General features: G+C 36.1%; 1 protein-coding gene across 2 annotated transcripts in view; it reads right to left on the reverse strand.

The window, feature by feature from the left end:
• The window catches only part of EPS15 (epidermal growth factor receptor pathway substrate 15), a 146,193-nt gene that overhangs the window by 88,386 nt on the left and 33,946 nt on the right, over positions 1-23,861 (reverse strand). For both annotated transcript variants that reach the window (XM_018044061.1, XM_005678437.3), the window contains exons 3-10: positions 22,202-22,291; positions 21,259-21,306; positions 18,321-18,416; positions 16,628-16,693; positions 15,361-15,486; positions 13,373-13,432; positions 1,879-1,968; positions 767-912 (exon numbers count right to left, since the gene is read on the reverse strand). In XM_018044061.1, the coding sequence (XP_017899550.1) occupies positions 767-912; positions 1,879-1,968; positions 13,373-13,432; positions 15,361-15,486; positions 16,628-16,693; positions 18,321-18,416; positions 21,259-21,306; positions 22,202-22,291 (722 nt within the window). The remainder of the gene's footprint in view (positions 1-766; positions 913-1,878; positions 1,969-13,372; positions 13,433-15,360; positions 15,487-16,627; positions 16,694-18,320; positions 18,417-21,258; positions 21,307-22,201; positions 22,292-23,861) is intronic.

The raw sequence follows: 23,861 nt of genomic DNA on the forward strand, positions 1-23,861 counted from the left end.
TAATGGGAAGCCCACGACAGCTGCCATTTATTCAGCATAGTGCCCAGCCTAGGATCTACTGTCCTTTGTTCTTTCCTATGTTCCTTTTTGCAACTATGTGGTACCATTTTTGATGTCTGCCCCTTGAAACCTCATGATAACTAACCTCAGTATAATGAGACACATTGGCAGCAGGCTCACTATAAAGCATTTTCATTAAATATTATCTCATTTAATGTGAAATTCACTAAAGATGATAAAGTTTGTCATTTTTAAGGACCAAGTGTGTAGTTCCCATGTAAAGATGTAAGTATACATATATCCTACAGAATTATACAATAATGCTTTCAAGATTCTGCTTTTTAATACTGTTTAAATTTCAGAATTTTGGATTCTCCTTTAAAAACTGAAGTTTAATAGTTGATATAAACCAATGCTGGATTTTAACATTCTAATAACTGACACTGTCAACCTCATAAAATTATAGGTAACCTATCTTCAAGCTTTTGTCCACTACTCAGAAGAAATCATCAAGAGGGAGGGGATATATGTATAATTATGGCTGATTTGCGCTGTCCTATGGCAGAAACCAATACAACACTGTAAAGCAATTCTCCAATTAAAAAATAAATTTATTAATAATAAAATCATCAGACAAAAGTTTCACTACAAAGTTCTAAAACAAAAACTGTCCTACTTACTAATGCCTAAAATATTAATAAGAATGTACAAAAGTAGAGCTGATACAGAACCATTATTTGTTTTTTAAATCAGCTTAAAGTCTTACCAAATATGGGCTAGTAAGGCAGAAGGTAAGCCTGTCTTCAGGAAGATTTCACGGACTTCCAATCCTGACACAAATCCATCCATATCTTTATCAGTTTTCAAGAAGATTTCATCATATTTAGCTTTTTCTGCAGGGGATACAATCCACTACAGGAAAAAAAATACATATATATATATGTATTTTTGCCAAAATGAAACAAACTTTCAAGTGTCCCCTTTCAAGTCATGACAGTATCTGTCACAAATTCTCAGCAACTCTATCCCACTAACTATACCAACAGTGTGTCACTTCCATCACACCCCAACTGAAATGCTGTGATGAAGAGAAAATTACAGGAAAAAAATATAGGTTAGATACAGGGCCTATATTTATAGATGCCCATTTTATTTTGTTTTAATAATGAGTAAATTCAAGCACAGTTAACTCTTGACTTATGACCATATTAATATATGTAACTGGGAGAGTTTGTAAAAAGACTCAGATAATTCTAAATCTCCATTTTTTTACAGTTTCATTCTGCATTCTTAACTGTAGCTGAACAGTTAAGAATCAGGTGGCTGATTTGCATATTCTGTCATTATTTTCCTTCACTCAACCTAACAAGAAGCTGGCTACAGGAAAAAAAGTCCTTGGACAACACAAAATTGGATAATTTGACCCCCAAAGAATCAAGAGTTAACTTGAGATCAAACTAACAAAACATCTAATAACTATGCCAGAGCAAGCATGCCAGATTAACACAGTGTATCTTTTATCTCCAACTTGAATTCCAGGTAGATCAAGGCAAAGCCAACAAAACATCCATATGACCTAAGTAAGGCCAAATACAGGAGAGGATTATCTGTCTTCTCTAGGACATCACATTAGACAAGTTCAACCAGAGGGAGCCCTGAAGTTTGATCCCTTTGATTGTTCCTTCTATCTTCATCAAGCGATCAGTTGTTAAATGCCATGCACTTTGTTTTTTTTTTTAAAGTCCTTTAACAATGATAAATCTATACCTGTCTTAACGGTGCTTTGGTAGGTAAAATGCCTACTGGTAGGAAGGAGTGGTAAGATTCCTTGGCTGATGCTGAAGAGGGGATCAACCGCATAGGGCCTGATATACTGACCGTTTTCCTCTTAGAAGGTGGCACCAAGGCTGGAGGCAAGGACATTGGCACAGGTTCTTTCTCCAGTGCGCAGTATACCAAAAACATGGCCTTCAAAACAGATGAACCAGAGTCATATATATTAAAACCACTTAACAACAGCCACCCACGAATTAATTTTTGTTCAACAAAAAGCATATTCAAGCTGCCTCAAATCCTTTTATTAAGAAATTAAGCTGGGAAGGAAAGAAAGAGGAAAAAAGGGAGAGATGAGAGGAAGGAGGGATAAAGGGAAATAAATTAAAACTAAGCAAATTTTAGGAAGATATCTGAGCAGTAAAGACTCAGACACACACCCTTCAACTACAAGTCTCAGTAATGTCTAATGAAAACAACCTGGGGGAAAAAATTTTGCAAAGAAAGAACTTCCCTAATATATAAAGAATTCCTACAAATTAACAGAAAAAAAAAAACCCACAAAATCCAGTAGGAAAATGGATTAAAAGATAATTTCTAGAAAAGTAAATACTACAATTGGCCCATCCTTTAACTTACAGAAATATGCTCACTTTCACTCACAAGAAAACAGAAAGTTAAAACTATATGAAAAACATCCTTTCCCATCGATCGACAAAAGTCCAAAGTTTCATAACACAATTTTGTTAACTACAATGGGCAAACAGACACTCTCATACATTGCTAGTGAAAGCTCACATTAGTACCAAGCCTATTGTAAGGCATTTTGGCAACATCTACCAAATTACTGACTTCCCATTTGGCTCAGCAATCTGATATCTGGGAATCTATCTTTACATATTCTCTACCTATCTACATAGTAAAGGCTGTATGAAACAGGTTATTAATTAAAGAACTGTTTATATCAGCACTTAAGTGCTCATCAACAGAAGGAAGACTGGTTTAAAAGACTGGTATATCCATACAATGAAATACTATCAAACAAACCTGAAAAAAAAAAAAACCACCAAACCTATGGGAAATATTCTGTGTCTTAACTGCAGTGGTACCTTCACAGAAATACACAATTGTCAAAACTCATCAAATTATATATTTAAATTGAATGCAATTCATTGTATGTAAAGTAGTCCTCAATAAAGCTGACCAGAAAAAAAGAATCATGGAGCACTTTGTGTGAAAAGATATCCAAAATACAATGTTAACATGAAATTAAGTATAGTGTTGAACAGTGTGTATGTATAATAGTGTATAATCTTTGCAGTAACATGATAATAGTTACTCAAATTTGTTTCAGTTTGCATTAAGAAATTCTAGGGGTATAAACAAAGGCAGGATACATAAGAATATATAGAGTAGGTGTAAATGGAGCAGTTGAGGGCAAGGATGAGACTGATATTTTTTTCCACTGAATATCCTTTTATATTGAACTGATTCATGAATCATGAAACTATTTTACCTATTAAAAGTTATTTCTAATTATAAACTACAAAAAAAAAAAACCCACAAACTTTCTATTTTCAAAAGCTTGAATCACCAGAAACAAAACAATCTGGCTAGCACATACTTTCAACCAAATTTACAATATATGTGAATATATTAGCTTGGCACTGAGTTAAAAGAAGTGAATAACATGCACATTAAAGGTCAGCATTCCTCTTGTACAGATGGGAGTCATTTCCTGGAAAAGTGGACACTTGAAGCAAAAAAGCTGTGTCAGCCATCTGCTGCCAATAGACAACACATTTTTTTTAAGTTAAAAAAAGTATTGCTAAGTTCATGTTGCCTTGAAAATAGTTTTCCTGACAATTGAAGTCAAAATTTTTTCCACCAAATAAAACAGAAAAAGTGAATAGTATGCTGTTATGATTGTTTGATTTCCTATTATATTGTACTTAATCAGTGTATCATTAAAACTAATACAGCAACTGAATCCAATGACATACACTTGTCAAAAACAAAAAACCCACACACACAAAGAAAACAAACCTCCTTCCCCCAAAACCTGGCCAGCAACTAGTTTTTAAACTGACAAGTTCTAGGTACTAGCAAACACATTTGCACAGCTAGAGAGAGACAACTAAGAAGCATTTCAAACATGATTTCAAGGTAAAAGCATCAAAAATAAACCTAAGCTTACTCAGAGATATAGACAACAGGAAAAGAGGGTACTTTTGTTTCACTGCTGCAGTCAATTACCACTAGTGGCTCACTTTCTTTTTTTTCATCATCTATGCTTCCAGAGAGTATTTCTCAAAATTTAGTGGCCACCAGAAACACCTGGAGGGTTTGTTAAAACACAGGTTTTTCAACCCAACCCCAGTGACTCTTATTCAATTAGTCTGAGGTTAACGCCTGAGAATTTGCATTTCTAGTAAGTTAACTGGTGACATTGATGTTATTTATGGGAGACCATACTTTGAGAATCAGTATTTTAGGAGTTTCCTAAGGAGTTCTGGTTGCTCATTGGTTTACTCAATCAGCTGAACTGCCAACATCTAGTAACAGCAATCTAGGATGAAAATATCAGGTGTTTTTTATGTCTTCCAAGTCATACATGCTTCCCTCATCAATTTAGTTCAATAAATCATTTACTGAAAAGTTTCTTGCCACCAGACACTGTACTAGGCATTACAAATACATAAGTAAAGGGATCTTTCATTTTAACAATCCAACAGGAGCAAACAAGTGAAACATAAATTTCAATGCAATGTGAACAAGCTGAGAGAGATTCTTAATAATTCTCTAAGTCCCAAAAACTCTTCATATAATGAGGATACAACAAATAATACTGACAAAAATTCATCACTTTCAGTCTAAGAACTTACCTAACAGAAAAATTTAAGAATGTAAAAATGAATAAATAGGAAGACAGAATATAAGGTAAAAGAGTCATGAGTATCTCTCTCCAAGGAGGAAGGAAGGAAAAGGGGGAAACTACAGTGCAGAAACTTTGCAAACACAGCCTTAACCAAGTGATGAAGGTTAATATTACCAGTGATGGCATGTGGACATCATGTACTCCATGCCCCACTTGCCAATAAAAGTGATGAGAGAGGTATTCTACATTTGTGGTATTCTTTTCAAAAACTCATACCCTCCGGTTAATTATGAGAAAAACACTTATTTCTAGATTGGAAGACATTCCACAAGATACCTAGCTAGTACTCCTAGATAACGTTAAAAGTTATAGGAAAAAAGGAAACACTGAGAAACTATCAAAGACCAGAGAGACTGAGAATACATGGCAATTAAACGTAGTGTGGCAGCCTAGACGGAATCCAAGGACTGAAAGGAAACACTGCTGCTGCTGCTGCTGCGTCGCTTCAGTCGTGTCCGACTCTGTTCGACCCCATAGACGGCAGCCCACCAGGCTCCCCCATCCCTGGCATTCTCCAGGCAAGAACACTGGAGTGGGTTGCCATTTCCTTCTCCAATGCAGGAAAGTGAAAAGTGAAAGTGAAGTTGCTCAGTCGTGTCCGACTCTTCACAACCCCATGGACTGCAGCCTACCAGGCTCCTCTGTCCATGGGATTTTCCAGGCAAGAGTACTGGAGTGGGGTGCCGTCGCCTTCTCCGAAAGGAAGCACTGGTGAATTGCAAACAAGGTCTAGAGTTCAATTAACAGTAATGTACCAATGTTGTTTTTAGTTTTGACGTAAGTACCATGACAATATAATATGTTAATACTGTAAGAGAAGTGGGGTGAGGGGTATTGAAGAAGTCTCTGTATTTTATCTACAACTTTTCCAAAATTTAAAGCTATTCTAAAATTTAATAAACATAAAAACAAATCAAAATCAGCATGATCTAGAAGGCCCAGGTTCAGCTCTCGCTCTGTCACTAACTGATCTGTGGTTAAAGGAGCTAATGTACAGGATCTTGTTCAACTCTAAAATCTATGATAAAAGCATAAGCTCATTTACCAAATATTAAATTATTAAATTTAAGAGTCTTCACTTTAAGTTTAAAAACCGTGGTTTCAGACTCAATAAAACAAAGAAATAGGACTGCACACTGATAGAACTCATTCCAACAAAGGGAACAATAAACTTTAACATAATTATTAGTCATTTCCCAATATCATAATTTTTTATTTATTTTATTTTTGGTTGCGCTAGGTCTTTTGCAGCACATGGGCTCAGTAAGTGCAGCATGTAGAGCCCATGGACTTCAGGATCTGTGGCGCACAGGCTCAGTGGTTGCAGCTCATGGGTTCTAGAGTGTGCACTCAGTAGCAAGACCCAAGCTGTGGCACCTAGATTTAGTTACTCTGCAACATGTGGAATCTTCTTAGACAAGGGATCAAACCCATGTTGTCCCCTGTATTGGCAGGCAGGTTCTTATTCTCTGTACGAGGGAAGCCCCCACGATTTTATATATTATGGTATTTTGAGTTTTCAAACAGATACCAGAGGAAAATTTGACTTTCATAAAATGTCCCCTTAATGCCCTATCAGACATTCTCCTCAGCTAAGTAAGTCCGAAGTAAAACTCAGGAAGATGTACTTCCAATATCCTTATACTCTAATCATATAATTCGTTCATGAGCAAACAGAATACTGGTAATAGTCATTGACATTTAAAAAATCTGCATTCAAGGATGTAGAAATTATTTTTTGCCATCTTATTTTTGTGTGTATACATACACACATGACTGCAGTCACCATCAGCAGTTATTCTGCAGCCTGGCACTGCAGCCATGAAATGAAGAGACACTTGCTCCATGGAAGAAAAGCTATGATAAACTTTTAGACAGTGTATTGAAAGGCAAAGACATCACCTTGCAGACAAAGGTCCATATAGTCAAAGCTGTGGTTTTTCTAGTAGTCAGCTATGGATGTGAGAGTTGGCCCATAAAAATGGAGAGGCACTGAAGAATTGATGCTTTTGAATTGTGGTACTGGAGAAGACTCTTAAGAGTCTTTTGGACTACAAGGAGATCAAACCAGTCAATCCTAAAGAAAATCAAGCCTGAATAGTCATTAGAGGGACTGGTGAGTGCTGGAGCTGAAGTTCCAATACTCTGGCCCCTTGATGTGAAGAGGTGACTCATTAGAAAAGATCCTGCTGCTGGGAAAGATTAAAGGCAAAAGGAGTAGGCAGCAGTAGAGGATGAGATGGCCAGACAGCATCACCAACTCAATAGAAATGAATCTGAACAAACTCTGGGAGATAGTGAAGGACAGGGAAGCCTGGTGTGCTGTAGTTCATGGGGTTGCAAAGGGTCAGACAAGATTTAGCAACTGAACAACAACAACAATATGTACATAACCATCTCAAAAGTCATTTTATGAACTACAGAAATGATCCCGGAAAGTAGTTTCCAAAGTCATTTTAATTGTGGCCAGAACACCCAAGGCATGCCAAGGCCTAACCTTTACAAATTTAGTTAAGAGAAAAACAGAAAAACTCCACCAAGATACTCTAGATTCTGGATTTTTAACTAAAGCACTGGATTTCAGAGAATATGAAAAGCATTTACCTTTGCAAAGAAATAAGTACTGTTGACTAAAAGTTCACATACAACAGAAGTTGTAAAAGTTAGAATATCTCACTATCTTCAACTTTATTTATTCTAATTAAAAAAATAAACCAACCCAAAAATCCCACCTATGCTATAAAAGGAAAGAAAGAATTTGGTTTGGTTACTAATTTTAAAGATTAAGTCTTGAACATAAAGACTCAGGTTCAACCAAATTTTGGTTCATTAATGAAAATAAGAAGCTATTGTTTTCAAAAATCCATATTGTAATTCAACAAACCAAATTAGAATTTCTTATGAACTCCATTTTTATTTATTCCCATTCAAAAAATAAACACACACTTTGGCTCTGGGACAATTGCCTGCATGTGGCCACATATGCAGGAGAAAAGCACTCCAGTCTGCACCCTTACATCTGAGTAGAGGCAGTGCAGACTTTTATCTGGGATGGTTTTTTCTTAAATAGCACCACAGAGCCTTCCTTTTCAGAACACTCTCACATGGTTTACTCTCTACTTTCTCAGGGTTTGCCAAAGATGGCTGTATCTAGGTTGCATTAGGAAGACTTGATAACAGGGCTCTCAGGACCTCTGTGCTCGGTTCCTGCTAGAGTGCCCAGTGAGGAAGAGAAGACAAGATGTTGGAATAGAAGACCTTGAGCTTACTCCTCTAGAGGAACATCAACATGACAACTAACCACTGAACAATCATCAATAAAAAAGACTGGAACATACAAAAAAAAAAAATATTCTACATCCAAAGACAAAAAGGAAATCACAATAAGACAGTAGGAGGGGCACATCTACTATATAACCAAATCCCACACCTCTGGATGGGAGACTCACAAACTGAATATAATCATATAGCAGAAGATCTCCCGAGGAGAGAGAGCTCTGAGCCCCACATCAGGCTCCCTGGTCTGGGGGCCTAGCATCAGTAGGAGGAGTCCCCAGAGCCCTTGGCTTGGAAGGTCAGCGAGTCTTACTCTACAGGACTGGGGGAAACAGAGACTACACTCTTGGAGGGTGCACACAAGGTCTCATGTGCATTAGGAACCAAGGAAAAGCAGTAAATTCATAGAAGCCTAGGGCAGACCTACCTGTTGGTCATGGAGGGTCTCCCACCAAAGTAGGGGGTGGGTGTGGCTCTCTCTTAGAACACAAAACCTAGTGACAAATATATCCAGAAGATATCTTTCTTGGGACATTAGCACCAAGACCTGACCAAGCCAATAGCCTGTAGGCTCCAGTGTTGGGATGCCTCAGGCCAAACAACGAACAGGGCAGGAACACAGTCCCATCCATCAAAAGATAGGCAGCCTAAAGACTTCCTGAGACCACAACCACCTCTAGACACACTCCTTGACATGGCACTGTACACCAAAGAGCCAAGATCCAATTCCACCCATCAGTGGGCAGAAACCTGCCCCTAACCACTAGGAAGCTAGACCAGCCTCACCCAACAGGGGTCAAACACCAGAAGCAAGAAATATACAGTGCCACAGCCTACACAACTGAGTCTGCAAACACAGGTCAGAACCTACCCTGGGACCAACTGGTTCCTGGCCACTGTGATGAGAGGGGAGTATACGGCTGGTACACAGAAGACATCCTCTACAGAAGGCCACTTCTCCAATATCGAGTAACATAACTAACTTTCCACATACATAAAAACACAAATAGAACTTTAGACAAAAGGAGATGGCAGAGGATTATGTTCCAGACAAAGGAACAAGATAAAACCCCATAAAAACAACTAAGTGACATGGAGACAGGCAATCTACCCAAGAGAGAGTTCAGAGTAATGATCACAAAGATGATCCAAGAACCTGGGAAAAGAATTCAAGCATAAAGCAAGAAGTTACAATAAGTTTTTAACAAGTAATTAGAAAAAATAAAGAACCAAAGATAGTTGAAGAATACAATAACTGAAATAAAAAATAAACTAGAAGGAATCAATATAAGAATGAATGAGGCAGAAGAATGGATAAGGGAGCTGAAAGAGTACAGGAAATCACTGCCGTGGAACAGAGCAAAGAAAAAAGACTGAAAAGAAACGAGGACAGTTTAAGAAACCTCTGGGACAATGTCAATCACAGCAACTTTGCATTATAGGGATCCCAGAAGGAGAAGAGAGAGAAAGGGCCTGAGAAGATAATACTTACAGAGGTGACAGCTGAAAACTCCCCTAACATGGGAAAGGAAGCAGTCACTCAAGTCCAGGAAGCACAGAGAGTACCATACAGCATCAACCCAAGGAGGAACATGCTGAGACATAGTAATCAAACTGACAAAAATTAAAGAGAAAGAAAAAATATTAAAACTAACAAGTGGAAAGCAACAAATAACATACAAGGATATCTCCATAAAGTTATCAGCTGAGTTTTCAGCAGAAACTTTACAGACAGAAGAGAGTGGCACAATACATTTAAAGGGAAAAGGGAAAAGCCTACAACCAAGAATACTCTGCTCAGCAATGCTCTTGTTCAGATTTGATGGAGAAATCAAAAGCTTTACAGACAAGCAAAAGCAAAAAAAGAATTTAGTACCACCAAACCAGCATTATGACAAATGCTAAAGGAACTTCTCTAGGTGGAAAAGAAAAGGCCACAATGAGAAACAAGAAAATTACAAAATGGGAAAGCTCACTGGTAAAGGCAAACCTAGAGTAAAGCTGGGAAATCATCCACACACAAATATGGTATCTAAACCAAAAATCGTGATGAGAGTACAAAAGCAAGGTATCTGAAATGCATTTGAACTAAAGAGATCAGCAACTTAAAACAATCATGGAAATATATATAGACTGCTATATCAAAACCTTATGGGAACTGCAAACCAAAAAATCTATAATTCATATATACATAAACAAAAAAAAAGGAATCCAAACACAACACTAAAGAAAGTCATCAAATCACAAGTGAACAAAAGAGAAAAGGAAGAAAAAAGACCTACAAAGACAAATTCAAAACAATTAACAGAAACAGCAATAAGAACATACATAGCAATAATTACCTTAAATGAAAATAGATTAAATGCTCCATCCAAAAGACACAGACTGACTGAATGGATACAAAAATAAGACCCATATATATGCTGTCTACAAGAGATTCGCTTCAGATCTTGAGACACATACAGACTGAAAGTGAGAAAATGAGAAAAGGTATTCCATGTAAATGGGTATCAGAAGAAAGCAGCAGTACCAATACCCAAATCAGATAAAACAGACTTTAAAATAAAGACTGTTATAAGAGACAACAAAGGACACTATGTAATGATCAAGGGATCAAGAAGATACAACAACTGTAAATATAAATGCACTCAACATAGGAGCATGTCAATATATATAGTAAATGTTAACAGACATAAAAGGAGAAATTGACAGTAACACAGTAATGGTAGGGAATTTTAACACCCTACTTACATCAATGGACAGATCATCCAGACAAAAATAAATAAGGAAACACAGGCCTTAAATGGCCCATTAGACCAGATGAAACTAATAGTAATACAGCATTTCATCTGAAAGCAGCAAAATACACCTTCTTTTCAAGTGCACATGGAACATTCTCCAGGATAGAACACATGCTGAGACATAAAGTAAGCCTCAGTAAATTTAAGAAAATTGCAATTGTATCAAGTATGTTTTCCAATCACAATGCTATGAGATTAGAAATCAACTAACAGAAAACTGCAAAAACCACAAACACATGGAAGCTAAACAGTGTTACTAAACAACCAATGGATCACTGAAGAAATCAAAGAGGAAATAAAGTATCTAGAGACAAATGAAAATGAAAACATGACAAGCTAAAACCTATCAAATGCAGCAAATGCAGTTCTACGAAGGAAGTCTATAGCAACACAAGCTTACCTCAAGAAACAAGAAAAATCTCAAATAAACAACCTAATGTTACACCTAAAGCAACTAGAGAAATAAGAACAAACAAAACCCAAAGTTAGTAAGAGGAGAGAAATCATAAAAATCAAAGCAGAAATAAATGAAAGAGACTTGCTGCTGCCAAGTCGCTTCAGTCGCGTCGGACTCTGTGCGACCCCATAGATGGCAGCCCACCAGGTTCCCCAGTCCCTGGGATTCTCCAGGCAAGAACATTGGAGTGGGTTGCCATTTTCTTCTCCAATGCATGAAAGTGAAAACTGAAAGTAAAGTCGCTCAGTCGTGTCCGACTCTTAGTGATCCCAAGGACTGCAGCCCACCAGGCTCCCCCGTCCCTGGGATTTTCCAGGCAAGAACACTGGAGTGGGGTGCCATTTCCTTCTCCAGTGCATGAAAGGGAAAAGAGAAAGGAAAGTCGCTTAGTCACATCTGACTCTTTGCTACCCCATGGACTGCAGCAAGACTACCACAAGCAACTATATGGCAATAAAATGTACCACCTCGAAGAAATGGACAAATTACTAGAAAAATACAATCTCTCAAGACTAAACCAGGGAGAAATAGAAAATATGAATAGACCAATTCTAAGTACTGAACTTGAATCTGTGATTTAAAAACTCTCAACAAACAAAAATTCAGGATCAGATAGCTTTACAGGTTCTACCTGTAAATTCTACCAACAATTCAGAAGAAAGTAATAACAATCCTTCTTAAACTATTCAAAGAAATTGCAAAGGAAGGAACACATCTAAACTTATTCTATGAGGCCACCATCACCCTGACACCAAAATCAGATGCTGTGTGCTTTGCTGCTCAGTTGTGTCCAACTCTTTGTGACCCCATGGACTGTAACCTGCCAGGCTCCTCAGTCCATGGCGATTCTCCAGGCAATACTGGAGTGGGTTACCAAGCCCTCCCCTAGGGCACCTTACGAACCCAGGGATCAAACCCAGGTCTCCAGCATTGCAGGTGGATTCTTTAGCATCTGAGCCACCAGGGAAGCCCAAAACCAGATGAAGATACCACACAAAAAAAATTAAAAACGTATGATCAGCTCATAGATGCCAAAATAGCTCTTGACAAAATTCAACATTTATAATAAAACCTATCCAAAAAGTGGGCATAGCAGGAACCTACCTCAACATAATAAAGGCCATATAGGACAAATTCACAGGTAACATAACAGTAAAATGCTGAAAGCATTTCCTCTAAAATCAGGAACAAGACTAGGATGTCCACTCTCATCACTTTTATTCAATATAGCAATAAGAAAAAGAAATAAAAGGAATTCAAATTGGAAAATAAATAAAACTGTCATTGTCTGCAGATGACATGATACTATACATAGAAAATCCTAAAGACACTACCAGAAAAGATGGCTCTTTTTAAAAGATTAATAGGTTACACAAAAATTCAGTTAAACAAAAAACAAGAAGCAAAAATAAGTAAGACCTGGAAAGAGAAAGACACCCAAACACAAACCCAGAAGAGAATAAAGAATAGTGCAATTCTGTGGCAAATCTGAAAGTCAAAGAAACAACAATTTCTTAGCAAAATAAAGAGAGAAAATTTGAAAAGACTAATTTCCACATAAGACATTAAAGGGGGATTAGAGATTTATCATTCATGAGTTCACCGCAGAATTTCATGCAACCCTTAAGGAAGACATGAAAACAGCTCTCTGAAGAAGTAACTATCCATTTACTAAGGATAATATATCTTCAGATAAGATATCTAAACTTTCTCTGCTTCCATATATGAGGTGAAACTGTTGTATTATTCATGTTTTCCTTTAATGAAACAAATGTGAAATTCTGGGAGTATATTTGAAATAAAGACATTTCACAGCAGAAGTAGGCACTAAGATGCCTGGTCAAGTTGAGATTCAAAAGATTATACTCAGCATCTTTAGAGTGCATTATCCAAAGCATGTATTCTTATGTACCTTAAAGTCAAATAAAATGAAGAGGGCAAAAACATTCACTCTCCATTATCCATTTGCTGAATAATATTTATTGACTATAAATTCTAGGTAAAAATCATCATACCATTAATTTTAAAAGAAATGTAGTTTTCCTCTAAAGATAAACAAAAATGGGAAATTTTCACTTGAGAAAACCATTAAGATATTTAAAATTTCAAAAGCATTAGGTTACTTACAACAGCAAACTCATCTCTGTCAAGCATTCCATCATGGTCAATATCACTCAATTCCCAAACCTTAAAAAGAAAAGAACTGGTTAAGATTAACATCATTTCATTTCATGTGCTAATTGTATTTATCAAATATATATTTGGAGGAAAAAGTTTTTCCTAAACATTATAAAATCTATTTTTCTGAGAAATTTCAATTATGCCAAGCATCTTATTACATCACTAATAGAATTTCTGTAAAAAAAAGTTAATAATAATTCTTAATATCAAGTAGTTTTAAACAGAAATCACTTTGCAAATTTTTAAAGAAAATGTTTTGCTCCTCTCAACTAAGAAAACAATTATGTAACACAGTACTTTAAACAACTTTTTGATGCTTGAACTGTGGTGTTGGAGAAGACTCTTGCGAATCCTTTGGACTGCAAGGACATCAAACCAGTCAATCCTAAAGGAACTCAGTCCTCAATATTCATCGAAAGGACTGATGCTGAAGTTGAAGCTCTAATACTTTGGCCACCTGATACAAAGAGCTGACTCACTGGAAAAGACCCTGATGCCGGGAAAGACTGAGGGCAGGAGGAGAAGGGGACGACAGACATGAGATGGTTGGATGGCATCACCAATTCAATGGACATGAATTTGAGCAAGCTCCAGAAGATGGTCAAGGACAGGAAAGCCTGGTGTGCTACACTCCATGGGGGTCACAAAGAGCTGGACAAAACTGAGCCACTGAACAACAACTTTAAACAACTACATTTTTTGAAAAACATCACCTCAGTTACTTCATGCAACAACTTCATGTGGTACTATAAAACCTATTTTAGACCCGAGACTACATGACTTATCTAGGATCGTGTAACTATTATTAAGTAGCAGAATCAGTCTTCAATCTGAAGACTTCCAACCAAGTCCATTATTGTTTTCCCTATAACACAGAACTGCTAATTAACTGAAACACATATTCAATGAACACTGTATTATTAATCATTAGCCAACTAATGTCCAGAACATACAGAGAATAAATCTTAAAGAAAGAAAGAAAGAAAGTGAAGTCGCTCAGTCGTGTCCGACTCTTTGCGACCCCATGGCCTGTAGCCTAGTCAAAGCTACGGTTTTCCCAGTAGTCATATACGGATGTGAGAGTTGGACTATAAAGAAAGCTGAGCACCAAAGAATTGATGCTTTTGAACTGTGGTGTTGGAGAAGACTCTTGAGAGTCTCTTGGACTGCAAGGAGATCCAACCAGTCCATCCTAAAGGAGATCAGTTCTGGGTGTTCATTGGAAGGACTGATGCTGAAGCTGAAACTCCAATACTTTGGCCACCCGATGCAAAGAGCTGACTCACTGGAAAAGAAAAGACTCTGCTGCTGGGAGGGATTAGGGGCAGGAGGAGAAGGGGATGACAGAGGATGAGATGGCTGCATGGCATCACCGACTCAATGGACGTGAGTCTGAGTGATCTCCGGGAGTTGGTGATGAACAGGGAGGCCTGGCATGCTGTGATTCATGGGGTCGCAAAGTCGGACACGACTGAGCAACTGAACTGAACTGATAAAGGTCTTGATAACGTCAAAGAATTAGTCTTGCAAATACCTAGGAAAGAAATCTAGAAACCCAAGAAGAGAGTAGAATTTATGATTTCAGAGATGAAACTATTCCTTTAACCAGGCCCCAGGATACAGCCGTGGAGTAGAGGGAGATGCAGAATACTGATGGTCTCTGGAAACTAAATCAAGGAACTGGGAGGTCAGAGCTTACAACCCAAAGACAAAAGGCCTCACCTAGAGGATTATGACAGCTAATTTCAAACACTCATATTTTAGAGGGAATAACCAAAGAAAGAAAGAAACTGGCAAAGTGAGAGCACAAAAAAATTCTGTAACACCACAACTTCAAAATAGGATCTATGTACTCTTTAATAGTGAGCTAAACTGTTCTGGTTTAAAGTAAAATTAAAATACATACAAGTTACACTTAGAATTTAATATCTTACTCTTCCAAGAATATCCACAGGTAACTTAGAGTTGAGCAACACTGGTTTCACTTTATCACCAGACAGAAATCCATTCACTGGGCATAAACTATCAAAAATTGCATCATATTTGGCCTTATCTTCAGGCTATAATATAAAAAAAGATCACAAGTTAAATAATGGGGAAAGGAACATAACTGCAGTTATAAACATTAAGTCCTCAAAGACAAGGCAACATTTTTAAAATGATCATTTAAAAAACATATTTCACTTTCATCCAAATATATTGTAGTAAATAGTAATTTAAAAGTTATTCCACTCAAAAGGTTAGAATCCTCTCCACTCCTTTTGTAACTGAAACATCATCTTTGTCTTTTCTACTGTTAAGTTAAAATCAGGGATTTTAAAATCAAAAGATTTCAGGGATCAAAGGACTTTGAGAAGAGCATCTAGTCTAAGCCTCTCAAACAGACCCAAAGCAAAGCAATAACTTCTGTAAGAACCAACAGCTGTTAGTGATATTCTGTGACCTTCTAAACATGACATTAATTACATTTCAAACTCAATTTATTTTTATTTTAAAAAGAAATACTTGCCAAAGAAATAAACATCATTTCCCTCATTTTTTCCAAAGCAAGATATCTTTTTCCTATCAATAATAAGGTATTCCCTAAAATCCCTTGTAAATTATCTGTATAACATAAAAACTATCATTCATGATTTGCCAAGTCAAGACCAGATCCTTACACAACAGCACACAAGGCATACAAACCAAAATGGTTTTCTGACAATACTATACATTTATTACAGATTATTTGATCAGCTATATTCTATTTTAAAATTACAATTTTTAAAACCTGATAAGATAGCTATAACCATTTTGGTGTTTCTAAATAACTATAAGGCAAAATACCCATTTCAGAAAAAGATTTCATAAAGAATTGTTTGTTTTAGAGTCATAAAGAGAATATTTAGTTAGGCAGAACTTTTCAAATAAGAAATAATACCAGTGGGGCAAACTACGTATTCATTAAATATTTTAATTAATACCAGATTATGACATCACCATTTTTAGTTTACACTACAACAGAAAGGAGATTAAGCCAATACAGTCAAAAAATGACTGACAAAGAATAACATCACTCTAGCAATTTCTCGTACCAGCATTTCCTTCACAGTAAAATATGAAAGTCTAAAGCACCCTACAATACATTTTGAAAGAAGGGGGAAAGGATTATGTACGTAAGAAGCAAAGTATGGTAAAACAATAGTCAAAAAGTTTACTTACTTTCACAGCCCATGGGAGCTCAGCTGCAGAGGTTCCACTGATTAGCAAAGGACTACTGGTATCATGCTAAAAAGGAAAAGACAGCACACGAAGGGCTGAAATCCTCATATCAATAAAAAATGAAGAGGAAATCATCTTTGGATTTAAACACTCAGACAAAATGCTGGATCTCAATATACAAAGGACACTATTTAACATTAACTCAAACTTTCACTGAAGTACAAATGAAACAAAAACTGAATTAGCTGTGTTAGCTGCATAAATGACTGTGGAGCACTAACTAAAACATGTTAAGTGTCATAGAATAAATCCTATTACACCTGAAATCAAAATAAAATGAAGATACAGTTATCTGAATGTAACAAAAATATTTATGGCCCTGTTAACTGATGACTTTTCCCCACAATATTTAAGGAAAGCAGACAGGGACAAGCACAACTTGAGATTTCTAAGTCACAAGTACAGGAACCTACCAATAGCATGTGCAAGTTATTATGTTTATTTGCATGTAGAGATGGCTATATTTGAAAATGTTTACTAACAGTATATAGTTAGGCAACAAATCCTTAAATAACCCTCTGACTCCACAATTAAACTCAGAAGTATAGAAATTCTCAAAACTGATGTTAAATTCGTAATACTTAGACCAAATACTTTTAAAATACTGTATTTTAAAAACAAGAAGAGCTATGAAACTTGTGAAAAAAGCAGTAAGGTGGGGAGGACCAGCCCTATCAGATATAAATTATCAAATATGATCACTGAAAAAATATGAGATCAACATACAGATAAACAGATCAGTGGATATAAACAGAAAAATCCAGAAAAAATAAATACATATGAGAATGTCATGATTGAGGTGGCATTTCAAATAAGTATGGAAAAGACTGATTATTCAATAAACATGGTAGTCATCTTGAAGAAATGCAAATTTAATCCATACACACCTTACATCAGGATTATTGTAAATGTGAACAAAGAAACCATAAAAAACAAATTCAAATAATTCATTTACATTAAATACAATATCTTCTTTATGGGAAAACAAATTACCACAAAGTCAAAAGACAAATAGCAAACTGGGAAAAAATTTTTGCACTTCATATAGACAAACAACTGTTTCCCTAATATATGAAGAGCCTCTTGAACTCAATAAGAAAAGACCAACAACCAAAGAAAAATAGGCGAAAGTTATTAACAGACATCTCACATAAAGACAATGTAAATGGCTCATAAGCATGAGAAAAACTACCCAACTTCACTTTATAAAACCAAAAGGATAAATTAAGACTACACCTACATTGCACTGGTCACCTATCAAATTTACAAGAAACAAAAGTTTGACAACAGTAGGCTAGAAAAAGTACACTCAACCAACTGCTGGTGGGACTATGAACTAAAACAACCACTACGGAAGACAAGTTATTATAAGTGAAAATTACAATGCAAAAACTTTTGAAACAGCAATTCCACATCTGAGAATTTATACATATATTTCTGCACATGCAAAGTGCCAGATTCAAGGTTTCTATTTATTGCAGCAGTTTTTAAATAATAAAAGACTGGAAACAAGCTGAAAGCATATCAATAGGAAGTTAAATAAATAAAAGTAAACAGGAGCAAGGAAATACTACTTTCTAATCATGTGGTATCAGTTTTTAAAACACAATTTAAATTTAAAAGCATTTCTTACAAATCTTGGTGGAGGAACAGCCAGGTTCAAACTACTTAGTGAAACCTCCAATCCATTCTGGGCACATGCCACAAGACGCAAAGCAACAAAGAATTCCTGAGAAAGAAAAGTATGACTGTTAAGAGCATTATGCATCTACCCATTCACCCATCCATCCATCTATCTACACATATATCTTCAATCTGAAAATATAAAACAATTCACAACTACTTCAAAATTTTTATGTCTCAGTGAATATAATAGCACACTTGCTTTAAAAAACAATTGCTCTAAATATAAGAGCTCTATGTACAAAGATATTCCTGATATAATAAACAGCAAAAAATATTAATATAAATGAGAAAATAAACTGATATACACGATATGGGAAATATACCAAGATTAATAATCATGTTTCAAAGAATATTTAATGATGGTAAGAAATGATTTTTATCACTTAAGAAAAAGAATCTTAGAAAAAAGTCTAGAAGAAAATAAATGAAAGGTTATCAAAAGTCATATCTGGATTTAAGATTATAAATTTTGACACTAGAATAATCATTCAAATGATTCAGTCACTGTTATTCCAGAAAAGCTACAAAGAATAACTATGCAACACCTGAAACAATTATGTAACTGCTTGACTTCAAAATACTTATAAATCTCTCCCAATAGTCCTTTGATTTTTGGCATTAGAAGCCTTAGTTCAAAATTTAATTAGTAAGTGGGAAGACACTGAAGCAACTTGTTTTCAGCTGATCTCAGTTAAAATCAAGTCTCAGAATAGGCATAACAAAAACTTTTTACTCCAGTCATGATTACTTACAATTTGTCAATACTCTAGGTACAGCTGCTGATTCTCAAATCTCCTGTTCTCACCTACAACTTCCTTACTCAATTCATAACCTACTCCTAGAAACTTGCAGGTTGTCTGTTCATACAGTATTTCGTCTTCACTAATAAATATCTTGAAAAAATGCTATTTCAAGATCTCCCCTCCTCTTTTTATTCACCACCTAAGCTTCTATGCAATTTGACTTCAACTCCCACCATTAGCCAGAGAAACAACTGTCACAAATTCATAGCTATAAAATACAACAGACTCTCAAAAAAACAGAAAAAAACCTCAACCTACTTGTTCTTTTGGCAGCCTGGACAGTATGATCTTTCCTGAAGCTCTCCTCTACCAGCACAACTTCATAAAGCTGTCTGAGTTCCTCTCTGACCTTCCAAGTATCTTCTGTTGGAGTCCTGTCTCCTCCCATCCTTTAAATCCTGAACTCTAAATAACCCTTTTTCTCTTGTCATTCTGCATGAGAATCAATTCTCTTAGATAATCAAGTCCACATCCCTGATAGTATGGATGGGTTCTGAAGTGAAATGATACTGCACTGAATTCTAGTTCTACTACTTGTTATGGGGCCTTAGCCAAGTTAAAAAAACAAAAACAAAAACAAAAAAACCTCTTTAAAAGGGGGGCTAATTCCTTACAATGTACTGTAAGGAACAAAATTAAAAACCACACTATAGGAAGAAAGCACTATCACTTTTGGCTCATAGAAACTCAGTAAGTATTGGGTTATGTCCTTAATTTCATATGTTAATTCAAAAATCTATTCCTCCAATGCAAACATCAAAGTTTAACTGCAGATCCATAAAACCGGCCACCTGGATATAACAAAGGCAACTCAAACTAAACATCCGAAGACTAGGAGAAGCAATGAAGAATTTATTTTACTGTTAAGTTCCTGAAGACAGGGATCACATTCCATCACATTTACTTCTGTATCTCCAACGCCTGGCTCAAAACAGGTACTCAACAAATAATCTGCTGACTAAGTCTAGAGCACCCTGGATGCTCACATGAATTTAGTTTTCCAATGTCTCCAAGGCATCAAATCGGCTCTTCTGGCCAGGGGGTCCAATGAGGACCACAATCTAGCCTTGGAATCTTAAATAAGAGACTGGGTATTCTGACCCCTCACCTAATTTTTCCATCCTTTTTTCTCAGTCAGCTTCAGTTATCCCTATAGGGGGAATTAACTTTGAGTAGTAGTGCTCAGCCAATGTATCAGCATGTAGCAAGCTTTGAATTTAATCCTGTAGAACTCTGAAATCTATCTCCAACAAGTGAAACTTAATTTAAAGTACTCTAATGGTGCCTAATACCCACAACCGCTTTCACATATTTCTGGCCCAAGACTGACTTCTGGCCTGTAAACCATTTTTTGGTTTATATGTTAGCAATAAAACTAGACCAGAATACACCATACTTAGATTTGATTAGCCAAGATCTTCCCTTCAAATGTATAAGGCAATACCATCTTAACACATAAATAATAAAATCCACTTTTATTTATAACCCTGAACACATAAGAAACTTAGTAAGATACAAAGAGTAAAGTCTCCCTGAATAACTAAGAAAAATAAATCCCATGTTATTATTTGAATGTATCCCCCAAAATCCATATGTTGAAAGCTAAACTCCCCAAAACAATGGCAGAGCCTCTGGGAAGTACTTAGACCATTAGGATAGGGCCCTTATAAATGGGCCTAATGCCTTACAAAAGAGGGTTGAAAGAAATTACTAACACATTCTGCCATGTAAGGATAAAGAAAAAGTCTGCAATCTAGAAGAAAGTTCTCACTAGAATCATGCTGGCAATTTATCTCAGACTTCCAGCCTCCAGAACTGTGAGCAATAAATTTTTGCTGTTTGTGGTATTTTGTTATAGCAGCCCAAACTGACACTCCAGATCTAATGTCACCAAACTCTAATCTTTGGGAATTAGGTACTTTAATGTCTAGTGATTGGAAGCATTTTCTTTATTATAACACTTGTCCTTGCAAAACCCTAATTTTGCAAAAACGAATTTTTAGTTTAAAAATACAAAAAACTGCTGGCTATTTTTTATTCTGAATCACTCAAAAATTGCTCATGTCAGTCTCCGAATCTTACTTGTTTGTTCAGGATACCTTTCCCATCTGTGTCAGCTAAATCCCAGATCTGAAATTTAGAAGAAAAGAAAAGTATCAATCTATATTTAAAACAAAAATCATCCTACAGATAAATAAAATTCCTGCAATTGACAACCTCATGCTCTTTGGTAGTCAGATTTAAGAACTGTAGAATTAAAAGCAAAAAGAAACTTTGACGATCACTTAGTGTAACCTTACACAAAGATATTAAGGTCCAATGAGGTTAAGTGACTTACTCATGAACATCCAAGACATCAGGGAAAGAAATGAAGCCCAGGTTCTAACTTCCAGTCCAATGACTTTTTCATTGACCCAACCCAGGTTCTAAGTCCAGTGCTCTTTCTACTAGAATATGCTACCTTGATTTTAGATCCTTATTAAGATGATATTCTTTCTTATGGATAAGCTGAAATAGTTAATGTTTATTTGTGAATAATAAAATTACTAATGATTATTTTTCAGGGTTGAATACATATCAATATCATACATAAGGATTTATAAGGACATCAAGCCAAGAGAAGGACTTTCTACCTCTTTGTACTCTTTCCTAAGCCTCTCATCTCCTACTGTATTTACCACATACTCAACACAGTTAAGAGACAGTTTTAATAGAGGAAGCAGGGAAACAGCCAATTCTGAGTGGGTGGCAAGGTTCCCAGTCTGCACTGTTTCTCTCCACAACACTCAAATGTACTATTACTTCCTCATTTCATTCTAAAAAGTAATTTGTTTTCTAAAAATCTAAAAAACACCATATTTTTCAAGATGATAAATCACTACATCAGAAATTCCCTTTGGATTACTGTAACTGCTTTCATGACTCAGTTCTAAGTTTCTTGAGATGTCTTTTGAATTTTATCCAATTTATCTATACTAATAAATATTCATTATATCTAGTCATGGATACAATGAACAAATACTACCTTTCCGAGTATCAGGTCTGGAAGTCCTGATTTTTTTAGGAATACAGCAGCATCAGAAGCCAATACCCTTCCAGTATTGCCCGTATCAACCTGAAAAAATACAAACCATAAACTGACAAAAAACATAAAGACAAAATTAGGATTATTTACCTGCATTCCTCCCTATGACTTGAGAACTGAGTTTTTCAAAAAGAGAGCAGGAATCCTCTCATTAACAAAGGCCATGTAATATTCAGTTCAGTTCAGTCACTCAGTCATGTCCGACTCTTTGCAACCCCATGGACTGCAGCACGCCAGGCCTCCCTGTCTATCACCAACCCCCGCAGTTTACTCAAACTCATGTCCACTGAGTTGGTGAGGCCATCCAACCATTTCATCCTCTGTCGTCCCTTTCTCCTCCTGCCTTCAGTCTTTCCCAGCATCAGGTATAATGCAATATTGGAGACCCATATGAGAAGAGTACCATCTAGAGAGCACTGTCCATCTACAATGTGTTTTTTATCATGTCCATTACACAAATGATAAAACTGGAGCTCGGGGAATTCCCTGGCAAACCAGTGGCTAGGACTTGGCGCTTTCATTTCTGGGGCCTGGGTTCAGTGCCTGGTCAGGGAACTAAGATCCCATAACATTCCACAAGCTATGCAGCATGGCCAAACCAAAAACAAAAAAACCCTGAAGCTCAGAGGATGTCAAACAAATTAGTGGAGTCATAATATTAACCTATATCTTCTAATTCCAAGTCTTCTATAGGTGCCATTTAAATTTCAATAAACTTGAATGGCAATAGAGAAAAAGAGCAATAGTTTCTGGAGAGGTCTTCTGATAAATGTAAATAGCTGCACAGTTATCTGGTGGGATTTTTTTTTAATATCTTTAAATAATTAACTTCTGCTTTTATACTTACTCTTAAGAAACTGCAACACTTTTTATAAAAATCAAAGCAATATCAGTTCTAAAACTAGCAGTGATTCTATTATAAACTTTAAGTAACATTTAAAAAACTGCTAAGTTCCTAAAGCACATTAAGGGAAACACATCATTTTAACTGATGGGGACTTTCCTTTAAGACAGAATGAGGTCACCAAAAACAGAAAAACAGTTCAAAAAAAAAAAATGACTCTCACTTCTGTAGAGATTTCCTAAAGTAAAGTTCTATTTGTAAAAAATGAAAAGTAAATTTTAAAAAGTCATGGGAAGAGTAACATGATATTGGGATATTTGTGAGCTGGCTATTTTTCCACTGTATGGCAAAACCAATACAATATTGTAAAGTAATTAACCTCCAATTAAAATAAATAAATTTATATTAAAAAAAAGAATTAAAAGATTAAGTTTACTAAATCATATACAAAGCATTCCAGACAGACCAAACCCGGCAGAGAAGCAAAAGAGAAATCCTTTCTTTCAAGTGCTAGAACATGGGATAAATCAGACACTCAGCAAACAGGAAAGAATTGCCCAACCCACATTTTGGGTAACAAAGAAGAACAAAAACAGTTAGGAAATCAGCCTCTAGAATTCTCCACAACTCTTTTCTTTGCCTACTCTCTGACAAGGGTTGGAAAAGAAAAGGAACATCTCTCTCCCCAGATAGCCCAAAAACAGAGGCACTGAGGGGAAACACTGATCAAACTCTGAAGAAATACTTATGCACTTT

Source organism: Capra hircus, chromosome 3, assembly GCF_001704415.2.
Source record: "Capra hircus breed San Clemente chromosome 3, ASM170441v1, whole genome shotgun sequence".
NCBI classification, from domain to species: domain Eukaryota; kingdom Metazoa; phylum Chordata; class Mammalia; order Artiodactyla; family Bovidae; genus Capra; species Capra hircus.